We start from the raw sequence: 16642 nt of genomic DNA, 5'->3' as shown, positions 1-16642 counted from the left end.
AACTCAGACAAGGGAAAGGAAGCAGATAAGTGAGAGGGAAGAAAAAAAATGGGGGTAGGGTGGGGGGTATAAGAAGTGGATGGGGAAAGGGGGCATGAGAAAGGAGGGGGAAGTAGAAAAGGGGAGGAAGTTCAGTGCCTCTTTGATCGTTCCAAACCAGTGGTATAAGTGCAAGCTATAACCAATATACTATGGTGTAAGAAATTGTGCATGTAATCTTACAGGTTTTAGTGTTGTCCATTTGTCAGAAGGCCATCTGTTCTAGATGGCAAAGGGAGTCTATCTCACAAGCCCAGTCATGGAGAGAAGGGGTGGCACACTGTGATTTTCGAAAAAAAACTTGACTGTAGTGCAGATGCTACATGAACTCACTAGATGAGATACCAAGGTCCAAGTCAAATTCCAGCTTTTCAAGCACCTCCAGCAGCTGTAGTTCCTCCCTGCTTGCTTTTTTCCAGGATCAGCTCCAGTCCTGGGAAAAGTACCTCCAGCAAGGCAGCTTGAGCCTAGGCCTCAGACCCAGCCCATTCACTTTAAGTTTGGTTTGCTTCTCCTTTGATTTGACCGTGAAATCGTTCTCATAGTCACCTCTTTTACCCATGTACGTCTGCAAACAGTCAGGCCAAATAAATAACAATAAATGGGAAGACATTCAGAAATAACAGTGGGAAAACATGGGTTAAGTACTACACTCTATCGGTGTAAAGTGCTCTCTGGTGTACGCTAAGAGGCTGTTATTGATGTCTTATATAAAAATGGATGTACGATGTGCTGTGTTTGGCAGCAGCCACGAGTCAATCACCACTGCTGAAACTCTCGTAAAATAGCAACATCACATCTATAAGGAAAAATCTGAAACCCAATACGTCCATAAGATTAAAAATCATTTCCAAGCCTGAGTAACTCAGTGCAGCATCTACCCCCATTCTTCATGCACATATTGTCCAGTGACTGCTTTGTGGTCTAATGAATGGTCCAATTATTCGGTTCAGTCGAGGACTGTTAAGAGATCTCGGAGGAGACATTTTCATCAGCAGCACTTGTAGGTATAGAGTAAAATTTTGACTGCCTCATCAGTTCTAATGGAATTTTCATCCTGCCATCCAAGAGATGAGAATCTTCTCAACTCCCCTAAAGTCCTCTTAAATGTGTCCTGAGGTGGCCAGCAATGGGCATTTAATGAAAAAATGACTGTTGGTGATGAGAACTGGTTGACTAAAACCAAAAGTTGTGTCAGAGGAAATCCAATAAAATGATTTGCTGTTGTTTCTAATGTACAGTGGATTTTTTAAGACATTTTATCTACTTACCTTTGCTTTGTTTCTGGTTGGGATGCAGTGTTTGGTTTACAGTCTATAACATTTCCAAAGACCTCTGGCTTGCAAAGTTTTGCTTTACTTTAGAGGAGGACTGGGAAATTTTGACCTGAGAGCAGACACAGCCAACTGGCTCTTTTACAGTAGGCCCTCCTTGCATGCTGGTCTCACCTGCTTAGAAATATGCTAAAGCAATTCGAAAGATGTCTATGCCAGTTTTTAGCTCCCACCTCCGGCCGCTATGCCTCTCTCTAAGGCAGTGGTTCTCAACTCCTGTCCTCAGGACCCACCAACAGGCCATGTTTGCAAGATAACCAAAATACATCACAGGTGATATCATTTGCTGCTCAGTGATTGCAGTATTCTGGTCTGCATCTCCCCAAGGCAATACTTAAAATCTGGCCTGTTAGTGGGTCCCGAGCACAGGAGTTGAGAACCACTGCTCTAAGGGCTCGTTCATACAAGTGTCCCACTGAAAAGTGATCTGCAGTGGATAATAATAGTAATAGTAAGTGATAGTAAGTGGAGGACTTCCAACTACCCAAATTGGGTAGAACAGACCCTCTACCTCATTTTTACAAAACTATCTTTTTTACAATAGCTTCTCTTTACTATAGCTTTCCATATAGTATGTACTACAGGCAGTAATGTTTACTCATACATGCTCAGCAGTTCTTGCTTTTTTTTAACTACTGTCCCCCATATCACAATTTACTGTAAGTCTGTCAATAGATTTTGTCTGAAAACAATATATGCCTATGGTCGCTTATTCCATAAATTACGTCTGTTACTGCAAACTATGAACTATGACCATACAAATCTAAAAAAAACATAAAGAAGTTAAAAATGTAATAAATTACTAAAAAATGAGACTAAACTATAAAAGGAGAACCTCAGTCTACACATGCATAATATCATGTTTGGTGGGTCCACATTTGAATTAGATCTTACAGTCTGCAATGATTAGCATGCTTCTGAATTAGCCAAGAAATCTTTCAATAATATAAAAACCTATTGATAGAACATGATATTGATTTTTAACATATGTAAGAAATAGGGTTTCCTATTTAAATTACAGTGGAAACTCCTTTCAGAAATGATGTCATAGGCCTAATCCCAGTCAGCCGCAGTTTCCTTCTGCAGTCGCAATTGATTTGAATTGAGTCTGCAATTCTCCAGAATAAATTGGCTTAGTCATTAGTTCAACCCTGTGCAGCGCACTCTCTAATGAGCTGCAAGTAACCTGGGATCCCCCACCCTGCACAGCCAGGCACACCGAATCTTTACAGGCCTTCCAGAGTCAGAGAACAGTTTGTGGCTTTGTTTTTGTTATTTATTGAGGGTAATAACTTGGATAGGGATGGGAGGTTATGGGATGCCTATTTGACTTCCACAACAACTCCAGGGACAACTCTTCCTATATACAGTCTCTATATACAGCTCCTCTTCTTCCTCCAGCACACACCTGCTTGCAGAACCTGGCTGGAACACTGTGAATACCTGACAGTCACTCGGTCAGCTGAAAGCAATGGCCCATTACAGGCAGGAACCCGAGGTCCCTTAGGTGTATAGCAGAATTTTAGTGTCTAGCTTGCATCACTCCTGTGGCTACTGATCCCAGCACCACCTCAGGTGCTGACAACCCACCTGGCTGCAGCTGTCCCATTCACTAGCCCTCCAGGCTAACTTCTCTTAACAGCCCTCTAGACTGACACTTACCAGCCCACCTGGTTGACTCTTCCAGACATGCTGACCTGCTCCCGCTGTGCTCTCTCCTTGCTCCCATGCCTCCAGGAAGGGTTTCCTCCGTGTGACCTGAGCCCCAGGCCTGAGGTCACACCCCTCTCCCTCCCAGACTAGGGGGCACCCTCATGGGCCACCAACAACCTCCTCAGCACTCCATCTCCATCTTCCACCCAGCTGCACCTCCTGGCATGACTCATGCCTATTTATGAGGTGGCTTGACCCTGCCAGCCCTTTACTGGGGATTGGCTGAGGCCCTCCTGGCAGCTCCTCCTAACCTCCACTCACTATGTCTAGAACATTCTCCAATATCTCAGAAAACAGTGGGGGGGGGGGGGGGTACCAGAGAAGCTGCTAGGATGAGTCACCCAGCCCTGAGTTACTAAACCCTGTCCCAGATTCATATCTCAGGCTTAACCCTGAGCTAAACTAATTTTTACCTACACTAACAACAAACCTATCTACATTTAGCACACTAGAGGGTGCTACACTTGCTCTTCCTATATCTATAGTACAGCTGTTTATACAGGAATCCTATGGAAGACAGAGAATATTCTCTTTGCTCTTAGAGTGACTCATGTCTATGTTATTGGCTAATAATGTTTCCATCCCCATCTCTTTTGTCTGTTTTTAGATATTGATGAATGCGCTCTGAAGAATGAGACGGTGTGCTCTCACATCTGTATCAATACCCCAGGAAGTTATAGGTGCGACTGTCACGAAGGCTACTCCCTGGAGGTGGATGGGAAAACGTGCACCAAGGGGAATCAAGGTATGGACACAGGCATCTTCCTTAATGTCTTTCACATACTTCACGATTTTTTCAGAGCTTCTGCCAAAACCATTCACTTAGCACAATATTTCTGCTAAATGTATCTCCATCAGTACAAATGCAGGTCCGGCTTATCTTAAAATTTCAGTTTATTGCACACTGGCTTTATATAGGTTTTGGGGTCCCCAATCGTGAGATCACCCTAATGGAGATCCTGCACCTCCACCCCGCGTTTGTATAGAGTATTACACACTCACGTGTAAAAATCCAAGTAAGGTTTAAGCCCCTCTCAGTAATTCTGCTTCTACCCAGCTTTTCTTACCACCAATGCAGATGATTTACTAAAAGCAAATAGGCTGTTAGCTTTGCAAGGGAATTTACCTCAGAGCTTAGTGAATGTGATGAAGTTTTACTTTGCAAAGAATACCCAGCCACGAGCAAGGAACAAAAAAATATTTCTGCTTGACATATGGTTAAATGACAGAAGTTATCTCATTCACTCTGGGGCAAATTCCATTGCAAAGTGCAACTTCCCTTGCAACGTAAATAGCCTATTTACCTTTGGTAAACCAAACCCAATAACTCAGATTTTGACAGCAGCTGAAATTTCTTCTTTTTGGAGACTTCACTGTCATATAGATGCTGACTGTAAACTCCAATATGCAGATCACTCGATAGTACAGAAATCAGGGTCAGCTTGAGCCGGGTACAGAATAGTCTATTGCTTTCATTGTTTCCCAATGTTCCAGACCAGTAACAAATCACTAAAGGATGATTTTTTTTTTTTTTTGGCAGTATTAGCAGAAAGCTTCATAGATTTCAGTTTTGGTGAATCTTTAGTTTCAAACTTTTTTTATTAAAAGCCTTCCAAGTAATTTTAGTTAAAACATTTTTTTTTAATAATGAATAATGTTCTAAGAAATAAATATTAAATTAAATTCAATTCAATTAAAATACATTTTTTAAGTGCCCTACAACAAAATAAACATTGATACAGTAAGTGATTGTGAAAATATTGTCCATAAAAAGCTGTCATATATAATCTGTTGACAAATATCACCAAAGTGTACCTAAAAAAAGCTCACCTCCCCCTGCAGACTGACTTTTATGGTGAATCATAGGAAACCCCAACTGGCAAGAACCTTTCCCACACATATATCAGAATGGTTTGAACCCTCCTGCTCCACCAATCAAGACAGACAGCCCACGATATGTCTCACACAGGGCAAAAGAAAAGTGCTCATAGTGTAGCATTTTTCTTTATTTATTTAACAAGAAAGAGAACAAAAGACAACAAATGTAAACTCACATATGCGCTGCCACTCATCATGAGACAGCAGCATAGATCAACAGCATCAATATACACTGGCTCCATCCTATGTGTTTCGTCCAATAGGACCAGGTCCGCATGCTTCATGCAGCCCCATGGACAGGTGGATGCAAATGGTCTCATGTTCATTACATGCACCTACCTTCAAGGCCATCCATGTCCAGTTTTTGCGGACTTAAAAGTGACAGATTGAAGGTAGCCTAATGTAAACAAACAGTGGAGTCCTGTCCATGTCCACCAGGCACAGACTGAACAGGCACGGATGTAAAAAACTGACATCCGCCTCGTTCAGCTCCGATTCAGCAAAGGATCTGCTCACGGGTCCCCTGCTGATCGGAGCCGATTCCACTCCGTGTGAAAGGAGCCTTACAGAATATTGATTAAAAACATTGGTTATAAATTTAGTAATAAGTTGAGTTCAACCCTTTACCAGCAGATAAATAATTGAGTACATATATATGTTTTCTAGCCCTTTATCATCATAGAAAGGGTTAGATAACTGTCCAAACAGAGCAGAAAAAAAAGTTTGTCATACTCTTTCATTAAAGACACAGAGGTTCCTTCGACAATTTAGGGTTCCGAGTTCACCTATCAGAATCTGAAACTAGCTCAGGTCTGGAACTTTTCGAATTTCACTTACTTGCAAAAAAAAAAGCAATGCTAATCATATTTTGTTTGCCTGGAACCGTTTTAGAAATTAAGATGAATATTTGCCCAAGTATTTAATGGCTTGCCTTTTCTAGCACAGATCAAACACAGCTCTGTAGGTTGCACTCAGAAACATTTTGGAGATATTGTATGCATTCCATATTTTTTTTAATTTATTACCTGATATACAGCAAAGTAGGTTAAGGCAATAATAATTATTGATACAAATTTAAATTGCAAACACATTTGCTCTGTGCAGGACAAAGAATGGAGAGAACTGTAACAACATCTATCAAATGAATAACTCCAATACTCATCCTTGTTTCATGTAATTCCCCGATGTAATACTATGTTGTTCTGTTAGAAAAATAATATCTGATATGGACATTTCTTGGCTTATAGTGAACCTTTCTCCAAGCATGAAAAGTTAGTAGTATGTTTATAATGTGCTCCGTTTAATATTCATGTCTGCTTTTCCAAAAATGTGTAGGCTAATGCCGCGTACACATGAGCTGACTTTTCAGCATCAAAGGTCCGACGATCTTTCCGACGGACTTTCGACGGAGTTACTACGGACTCTCGAACGAGCCACACACGAACAAACTAAAGTCTGTTCAAAAGTCCGTTGGTTTGAACGTGATGACGTACGAAGGGACTAGAATAAGGAAGTTCATAGCCAGTAGCCAATAGCTGACCTTGCGTCGTTTTTTGTCAGTCGGACTAGTATACAGACGAACTGATTTTTCGACCAGACTCGAGTCCGTCGGAAAGATTTGAAACATGTTCTAAATCTAAAGTCCGTCTGATTTTTAGACAGCAAAGGTCCGACGAAGCCCACACACGATCGAATTGTCCAGCGGATTCGTTCCGTTGGACCTTTGCTGTCGAAAAGTCCGCTCGTGTGTACACGGCATAAGTAGACTGAACTGGACTGCTGTAGATATGTAAATTTAGACTTTTTCTAAAAGGTCATCATCATCCAAACCTGCCTCTAACCAGCCCGCCCCTCTGCTGATGTATGCAAAAAGCAAGAATAGGAAGGACAGAAGTGTCTTTTGCTAGACCTCCTGTGATTGACAGCCTGGCTTCACCTTCTTTATGCTTGCCAAGTGTAACATACCTGGTGAAGATCGAGCTAGAGTGGGGTTTCTCATGCACCTGTTGTTTGACACCCCAGAGAGAAAACAGTGATTATTGCTAGTGGCTATAGCAGCCACTAGCAGTAATCGGAAGTGAATCCATCAGGCTGGTTGTACCCAAGTTGATCAATCGATCAACTTGGTATATTCAGCCTGCCCACACGCGGTCGGAGCTGGTTCCTGATGGTCAATCGCCGGCCTAAAGTTTAATAAAATGAAATAAAAAACACTCTTTATAAAAAATTCTAAAAGCCCCCTATCATGCATACTAGCCCATTGAGCTTTTACTTTGCAGGGGGAAAAAAGAGGAAGTAAAACCCATCAGGGTTTACTTGCTGTTTAAGGAGAGAGGTTCAATTGCGTTCACATGATCACAAACCCCGCCCCGCCTCACGGCATCATAAACCCCTTAAAGGGCTGGGAGGCCCCCGCTCCAAGGGGTTAATGATGATGTCATTGGGTCTCCAAAGAGGTATTCCTTTTAAAAAAAAAAAAGGTTTGTTTGAAAATGTTTAATTGCATTGTTACCGGGGGAGGGGGCTGGGGGCATTTATAATATGCATAAATTACACCATAAGATTTATTAAATACCAAAACTTTCTTTCTTTTAGTTTTGGATGAAGTGAGAAGATGTTAAAATCACTGTCTTCTTTTTAATTTCCTGTCTGTGTCCCTGCTGGCCAGATTCACTTTCTGTATTTGTACGGGTGATCATTTTTTCCGGTGCACAAGGCCCATATTTTGGAGTTGCCTTGTTGTAAGAGCAAATCTTCCTTTGGGTAAAATTATAAATATATCAGTGCAACCAAAAAAGAATCTTTTGTACATAATTTTAACTTATACCAGCAATATGAATGTGATCACATAAGGACGTTATTGTTTTTTGGACTTTTTATAGTGTATTAGTGTGTATAGATTGGCATTCTCATATTGCTAGTATAAGTTGTAATTTTTTTGCACAATTTGAAATTTTTTTTTTGTGCTGATATATTTATAATTATTTACAGCGCTGTGATTATCGAGTATAAGTATTGATGGTGGTGTCTGGGGTCACATTCCATTGCAAGCAGCGGTGAGGTGGTAGTTTGTATTTGAAAGCATTTAAGATTGTTCAGAGTTTCCTCTGTTATTTTATTCCTTTGGGGAAACCTTTTCTGGGGATTGTCCCGTGCTTAAAGCGGAGCTCCATCCAAAAGGGAAGCTCCGCTTGTTTGCCCCCCTCGCTCCGCTGCCACACTTGGCACCTTTGGGGGGGGATTGGATGGGGGAGCAGGTACCTGGTTTTGACAGGTACTTGCTCCCACTTCCGGCTCAGCTCGCCGCGGCAAACTCAGCTGGGAGTTCGGCCCCCCTCCTCCTTCCCCCGTAGGTGGGCCATTCACAATCCAAAGTGCACTTCGAGCATGCGCAGTAGAGAACTGGCTGTGAAGCTGCAAGGACGAGATGGTGGTGGCAGCAACCAAGAGCGCATTGAAAAATCAGCTCGGGTGAAGACATCGCTGGACTCGTGGACAGGTAAGTGTCCTGATTTTAAAAGTCAGCAGCTACTGTATTTGTATTTTTTTCTGAAGGAGCCTGGAGCTCTGCTTTAACCGCTTCCCGACCGCTTCACGCAGATATACTGCGGCAGAAGGGCACTTACAGGCAGATTAACGTACCTGTACGATGCCCTTTAAGAGGCAGCTTGCGGACGCACGCGTCCGCCGGGAGCTCCGTGACCGTGATCGCAAGTCCAGCAGAACCGATGTCCGCTGGGATACCCACGATCGTCTTACGGAGAGGAAGAACGGGGAGATGCTAATGTAAACAAGCATCTCCCCGTGCTGCCTAATGACACTGTCACTGATCTCTGCTCGCTGTGATCGGGAGCGGTGATCAGTGATGTGTCACACATAGCCCCTCCCCCCCACAGGTAGAATCACTCCCTAGGACACACTTAACCCCTACAGCGCCGCCTAGTGGTTAACACCTTCACTGCCAGTCACATTTACACAGTAATCAATGCATTTTTAATTGCACCGATCGCTGTATAAATGTGAATGGTCCCAAAATCCAAAAGTGTCCGATGTGTCCGCCATAATGTCGCAGTCACGATGAAAATCGCTGATTGCCGCCATTACTAGTAAAAAAAAGAATTATCAATAAAAATGCCATAAAACTATCCCCTATTTTGTAGACGCTATAAATTTTGCGCAAACCAATCAATAAACGCTTATTGCGATTTTTTTTTTTACAAAAAATATGTAGAAAAATACATATCGGCCTAAACTAAGAAAAAAAAAAAATTATATATATTTTTTGGGGATATTTATTATAGCAAAAAATAAAAAATAATGTGTTTTTTTTTTTCAAAATTGTCGCTATTGTTTTGTTTATAGCGTAAAGAATAAAATCCGCAGAGGTGATCAAATACCACCAAAAGAAAGCTCTATTAGTGGGGAAAAAAAGGACGTAAATTTTGATTGGCTGCAACGCCGCACGACCGCGCAATTGTCAGTTAAAGCGACACAGTGCCGAATCGCAAAAAGTGCTCTGTTCAGGAAGGGGGTAAATCCTTCCAGGGCTGAAGTGGTTATGAAAGATTTCCTCTCACTTCCTATTGTATCTCTAGAACAGGAAGTAAAGGGAAATATTAATGCTGGAACTACAACAAATAAAAACCTGATTGTAATTAAACCAGAACATAATTATTCCCTATTCTATCTAAAACTAAAAAAAGAGAGGGGAAATTTCTATTTTCACTGCACATTTATTGGCCAGTTGGGGAAATACAAGGGGGTGCCAGGCCTTTTTTGCAGGTCTCTATGACTGTTTCTCTACACATTTATTACTTCCATGTCTTGCTGTCTGTAGGTATTTTATTTTGTTAAGACTTTTGTTTTTCTGCAGTCCTAAAAAAAAAACAAAAAAAAAACGATCCTGCCAAAACCGGCCGGTAAATCTCCCTTTATGGTTTCGTCAAGCCTTTTTTTAAAGCAAAATATTTTCTGAAACACAAATGCAATAACAGTTACTTGTCAGCGCATTGTTCTCACATCCACATGGTAAGTAATGAGTTTACTTTCTTCTAACAAACATTGCTTTTCTTTGCAGAATCTGAAAAATTCAACAATGTGTTGAAACCGGGAATCTGTTCAGACACATGCAAGGAATTTCACCAAATAAAACAGACCGTCTTACAGCTCAAGCAGAAGGTATACGGCCCCCTCCATGTATATTATTCAGATACGCTGAAACAAACACATATAGGCAAGATATGAAACACTTAAACATTGTATATTGGGGGATTGTTTTCTTTCATGCTTAGGATCACTTCAAGGAATTGTTGAATCTGAACCAAACATTTGCTTGCTCAGTCTATAAACATTTTTTATTCCATAAATATACATTTTTTTTAAACTTGGATTTTTATATAAATGTTTTATTTGTTCAAGGGAGGGGAAGGCGTTACATACATACTGTAAATGGCCCCTAAATTAGGGTCCCTAATTTAATCTGGGTAAGAGAAATTTTTGGCAGAATCAACTTGGCTCAGTAGTTCTGATACAATGAATGGTTTCAGTTAATGAAAGAGGAAATATACTATCCCATTCATCTTTGTAGATATATAACATGGGACTAATTTGCAACTTTTAACAGTGCAAAAATCAGATGCTGTATTTCTTTAGCCCCCGTTCACACCAGTGTGGCTTTGAAATTGCGCTTCTTCTGCACGATTTCAAAGCCAGTTCGATTTGCACTGTCAATTTCATTGCAGCTTGCAACTTCTTTTATCAGAAGTCTATGGGGGGGGGGTGTCAGAAAGAATTCAACCTTTATAATATATATTGTATGTTAAGAGGGGAACTGGCTTTTTCTCTTTTTTTTTTTCTTTCTTCTTTTTTTTCTCTCCTTTTCTTTTCTCCTTTTTCTTTGAATATAATATTTTAAGATGTGAATATAGAGTTTTTGATATTATGCAATGCTATATATGGACATATGGTTTTGTTTTTACTTGATTGTTGAGCTGAATCTTAATAAAATAAAATTTAATTATGAAAAAAAACAGAAGTCTATGCAAGCTGCATTGAATTTGGCAAAAAGTAGTGCAGGAAACTTTTTCATAATCAATATGAATAGTTCCATTGCCGACTTAATGTAGCCACACAGGACCCAGCACCATGAGGTACCAGTCCTCGAGTTCAGTCTAATGCCCTGTACACACGATCGGACATTGATCGAACATTCCGACAACAAAATCCATGGATTTTTTCCGACGGATGTTGGCTGAAACTTGTCTTACATACACACGGTCGCACAAAGTTGTCGGAAAATCCGATCGCTCTGAACGCGGTGACGTAAAACACGTACGTCTGGACTATAAACGGGGCAGAAGCCAATAGCTTTCGTCTCTTAATTTATTCTGAGCATGTGTGGCACTTTGTGCGTCGGATTTGTGTACAGGCGATCGGAATTTAACCGATCGGATTTTGTTGTCGGAAAATTTTATATCCTGCTCTCAAACTTTTTGTGTAGGGAATTCCGACGGAAAAGGTCCAATGGAGCCCACACACGATTGGAATTTCCGACAACACAATCCGATCGCACTTTTTCTGTCGGAAAATCCGACCGTGTGTACAGGGCATAAGAAAAGCGTCTCAGTCAAAAAATATATATATATAAAACAGCAAAACCTTTGCAGTATAGAGAACAGTCTGCAGGCTTCCAACATGGAATAGTATAGGCAAGCAGCAAGTACTATATGGGTTTATAGAATCTCAATCAGGCTGCTGGGCTGCCAGGAAAATAGAGCAATGGTTGTGAATCCCAGGCAGAGTGTTACCCAGGGGAAAATTTTCAAAAAGAGAAAAACATATATATCCAAGGGGGGGCAAAAGAAAACAGCAGAAAATTTCCACACAACTTCCCTCCTGTCTACAGATTCCTCATAGGTTGTTAGGGAGGAGACGGGAAGAAACTCCACCCCGCGGGCTACCGCAGGCATCCAGCCATTCTGAAGATTCAGTAGGAGTTGTGAAAAAATAGACTTTCCCATTATCCACAATGCGCAGTTTAGCAGGCTACAGCATACTGTAGATCAAGTTCAGATCCCTAAAATGCTTCTTTACTGGTTGAAAAGAGGCCCTTTTTTTCTGAGTGGCAGCGGAGAAGTCAGGATAAATGGATATTTGATAGCCATTAAACTCCAGCTCAGGGCCCGTCCTGGCCCCCTTCAGAATATTCTCCCAATCACGGAAATGTAATATCTTTGCTATGACAGATCGGGGAGGTGCTCCCTTTGGTGGAGCTTGGCCCGGAACACGATGCGCCTTTTCAATAGCAAACATTTTAATGAAAGTATCAGGAGCCATGTGCTCTCTAAGCCAGCTCTCCAAAAATTTTTCCTGGTGTCTCCCCTCCACTACCTCAGGGAACCCCACCAGCCATATGTTATTCCTTCTCATGTGGTCTTCCATGTCAGCCATCTTTAAAGTGTGCTCAGAAAGGGTTTGCAATTTGGAACTGTCAGATCACATGACAATTCGCACCAGTGTGAATGGGGGCTAAGGTAGGTCAGCAAATTTTAACACTGCCAATTTTATCCAAAATGTAACACTGTAAATGTGTGTTTAACCCTCCTGGCGGTATTCCCGAGTACGGCTCGGGGTTAAATTTAAGTACCATTAGCGGTAACCCCGAGCCACACTCGTGATTGCATTGCAGAATCCTGGTACAACATACTTACCTTGTCAGCAGGATCTTGCGATGTCCCTCCGCTGTGTCCTATGCTGGATCATCTGCCTGATGTCCTGTGTTCTGAGCTCCGTTCCCTGTGAGTGTTGCGACGCATGGGGCGGAGCCCGGCGGCAAATTCAAAAACTACAAAAAACATAACACATACAGTACACTGTAATCTCACAGATTACATTACTGTCCCCAATGCTTTGTCCAATGCCCTGCATGTAGTTTTATATGATATATACTGTTCTTTCTGCCTTGAAACTTGAGATTGTCCATAGCAACCAAAAAGTGTCCCTTTACATCAAAAGTGGTTTTAGACCAGCTAGAAAACAGCAATAGTGAATTAGAATCACTTGCAGAATTGAGCGATAGTGAATTGTGGGGAAATTCATTTTATTATTATTATATTATTTTATTTTATAATTATTTATAGTTATTTATTATATTATAAATTATGATTTCGTGTTTCAAACTTTATCATACCCGGGATGTCTACCAGACTCTTGTTTGGATATATTTAAGTGAGTTATTCCTAATAATTACAGGCCTACAATATAAAACGCCAAATTTCCATGCGAAAATATATACCGCTTTGAGATTCAGAAATCTGTAATAATCATACCGCCAGGGAGGCTACAGTATACATAAAGCCAAAACTTTGTTTTAGCTTGGATAAAGTTTGTAAAAAATTAGAACCCCTGTTAAGTTTTTTTTTATCGCATTTGGTGACTCCCCACTGGGAAGATTTACTCTTGTATATTCCACACAGAGGGGTTAATTTACTAAAACTGGAGAATGCTAAATCTAGTGCAGCTCTGCATGATTGCCAATTATCTTCTATCTTCGGCTTTGACAAGAAAAAAAAACTGGAAGCTGATGAAGCTGATTGGTTTCAATGCAGAGATGCACCAGATTTTGCACTCTCCAATTTTAAATCAACCTCAGAATGTGATGTCACAACAACAGAAGGTGATTGCAAATTTTGTATTAGGGAAAACTGCTCCGGAAAAACAGTTACCCCTCAGTTTGAAGACATCTGCTCTTACTTACTGCTGCAGAGCAAGAGAAGGAAAATCCAAAAAAATGAGGCATTACCAAAAAAAAAATATCCATTCCTTACTCTTATCCAATCCTGAGAAACGGTCCCCTGAAGTCCACTGGAAAACCTGCCCTTCCAGGAGTGTTGACTTAATGGGTCCCACGTGGCTCTCACTGGCTCCTTCAATGGAACTTTTCATTATTTTTGTATCTGAGGTCAGAGGGAGAAACCAGTGAGAGCTGCATGCATACCTCCCAACTTTCTGAAATGGGAATGAGGGACACCTATTAGCAAAAGAATGTAGGCATAGGACACACCCCCTGCCACGCCTCCCCTTTAAAGCAGAATTGTACAAAAAAGATGATTGGTTAAACCCAAATGTGCTTTTTTACCACTACTATTCTTTTATGCTGGCTTTGGAATTTACAATTGCAGCAAATTAGAAATTGGGTGAAAGGTTTAGCACTGTAAAACACTTTTTGATAGATAAGTAGTGCATTTTATATACAAATATATAAATAAGATGAAAATGAGGGACAAATGAGGAGGAAAGAGGGACAGAGGGACTTTGTTCCAAATCAGGGACAGTCCCTCAAAATCAGGGACAGTTGGGAGCTATGGCTGCGAGGACCAAGGAGATTGACACTCCTGGAAGTGTTGGTTTTCCATTTCACAGGGTTGGTGACTTCGGCAGTGGGAAAAGTATTTACATTCTTGCATTCTTGTTTTGTAAGGCAAGCTTTTTGCACATAGAGGCTCAGTTCACATTGGTGCTGGTCCTGCATGACTTTGGTCCAAATGCGATGCAAATTCAGCCATACAATCTGTATAGCTGAATCACACGCGATCTCGCACAGCGCACCGGTGTGAACCCAGCCAGAGGGGGTGATTCATGGGCGTCCACAGGTAGAGGCAAGGGGGGGCTAGGACCCCCCTGGAGCAAAGTGTCCACACATGGACACTCAGGGGACAGACTGATCCTGGGTGGGTGCAGAGCCGGCACCAGCATGAGGGAGGAAAGGCGGCTGCCTAAAGGGGCCAGGAGAGGGAGGGCACTAAAGCTATGGGTCCCTCAAGAAAAGCTGATGCTGACGCCCGCCCCGCTCACAGCGCGCGCACCGTGACATGCAGCACCACACTGTGATTCTGTGAACATCGGCCGCTGCCTCCAGGTCACACAAGCTTCCATTTGCTCTCCACTCTAGGCTGCTACTGCTCCTCCTCTCTCCGAGTCTCGGGTGAAGGGCAGAACAACCGCTTTTCTCTCTCCAGGCTCCAGCCCCGAAAATGAACAATTCCCGCAGAAATGCCTCCAGTCCAGCACAGTCAACAATTGCCGCTGAACTGGAGGCGAGATATGAGGGGGAGGAGTCCAGTGAGACTAGGGGGAGGAGTCAGCAAGCACAGGAGCGGGATCAGCATGGAGTGGAGGGATGAAAGGTAAATCTTGCTGCTTTGCTTTGCATAAGACAGCCCGCTGACATGTACACCATGGGGACCCTCTAGAGATGAGGAATAGATGGGAACATAGGGACAGAGTGCAAGGGAAAAAGAGAAATGGGGACAGAAATGGACATGGGGCAAAACAGAGAAGATTATATGGGGACAGAAGGGAAAAATCTGCTTCCTATCCACTTGCTCAGCTTGGGATCTGTGTGCTGATCCCCTCCTGAGCAGATCCCACACAGCCCACTCTGCTCTATGAGGGGATGTAGACGGGTGTAAACGGACACAAGTCTATCACTCCATAGAGGACAATGGAGGGTCTGATGAATTAACAAGCAAATCCGATCAGACCAATTGGTGCCAGGATGGGGGGGGGGAAATCTGAACCCCCAACCACTTGCTGAAGCTTCAGATTTTTAATGTGCTGCAGACATGTCCTTTTAGCACACTCCTGGCTGCAATAGCCAGAAGTGTGGGTACTTTTGTAAATCCAAACGTTGGCTGACCACTTCCACAACCGCTATGATGTGCCACCCCCTCCCACCCCCCCACCCCCGCCACCTAGTCACCTATATGCTATCATATAGGGGCGATTGGTTCCATATGTGATAACAATAAAGTCATGAAAAAAATAATAATAAATTCATTTTAAAAAGTTTTAACTGTTTAAATGGACACATAAACAATAATACATTTTTTAGAGGCCTCCCCCACACACACACACACGCAAAAACACATGTGCTAGGTCACCTAGGTAGGAAAATGATGTTTGCCCTACACATATATCACTGCACACATCAGAATGAGGGCAACAATTTTAATTCTAAAATGATGACCTACTGGGGCGAGATAGAGAGATGTAGATCCAGCTGGCGTGGCACCGGCACCACCCACTCAAACACCTCCCCTCCATGATGTTGACAAAAAGGGGCGGAGCATGGGTGACCTTAAAATAATGCCCCCCCCCCTGAAAAAACTTCTGCGGACGCCCATGGGGTGATTTACTAAAATTGGAGAGTGCCAAATCTGGTGCAGCTCTGAATAGAAACTAATAAGCTTCCAGTTTTTTTTTTTTTTGTCAAAGCTTAATTGAACAAGCTAAAGTTAGAAGCTGATTGGCTACCATGAGCAGCTGCACCAGATTTTGCACTCTCCAGTTTTAAGCTTTAGTAAATCAACCCCAGAAACCAAGTGGTCAATCAAGTGCATGCACAATCTGTATTAACCGCTTAACGACCAGCGCACGCCGATTTACATTAGCAGAAGGGCACTGGTAGGCAAAAGGGCGTACAGGTACGTCCCCTTTAAGAAGTGGTGTTGCAGGCGCGTGCCGACGCCTCCGTGACCGTGGGTCCTGCGGACTCGATGTCAGCCGGGTGCCCACAATCATGTCACGGAGAGGTAGAATGAGAGATGCTTTTGTAAACAAAGCATTTCCCCGTTCTGCCTAGTGACAGGACAGAGATCACAGCTCTTTTCAAAGGGAAC

At 42.3% G+C, this 16642-nt stretch overlaps 1 protein-coding gene across 1 annotated transcript in view; it reads left to right on the top strand.

Moving 5' to 3' along the window:
• CCBE1 (collagen and calcium binding EGF domains 1) overlaps positions 1 to 16642 on the top strand; it is a 525899-nt gene that overhangs the window by 468651 nt on the left and 40606 nt on the right. Inside the window, exons 6-7 of the mRNA XM_073620648.1 lie at positions 3694 to 3831; positions 10042 to 10142. Coding sequence (XP_073476749.1) covers positions 3694 to 3831; positions 10042 to 10142 — 239 coding nt within the window. The remainder of the gene's footprint in view (positions 1 to 3693; positions 3832 to 10041; positions 10143 to 16642) is intronic.

The sequence above is a fragment of the Aquarana catesbeiana genome, linkage group LG01 (assembly GCF_042186555.1).
Source record: "Aquarana catesbeiana isolate 2022-GZ linkage group LG01, ASM4218655v1, whole genome shotgun sequence".
Classification (NCBI taxonomy): Eukaryota; Metazoa; Chordata; class Amphibia; order Anura; family Ranidae; genus Aquarana; species Aquarana catesbeiana.
The sequence above is the reverse complement of the archived record's forward strand: the minus strand, read 5'-3'. Positions and strand labels throughout refer to the sequence as shown.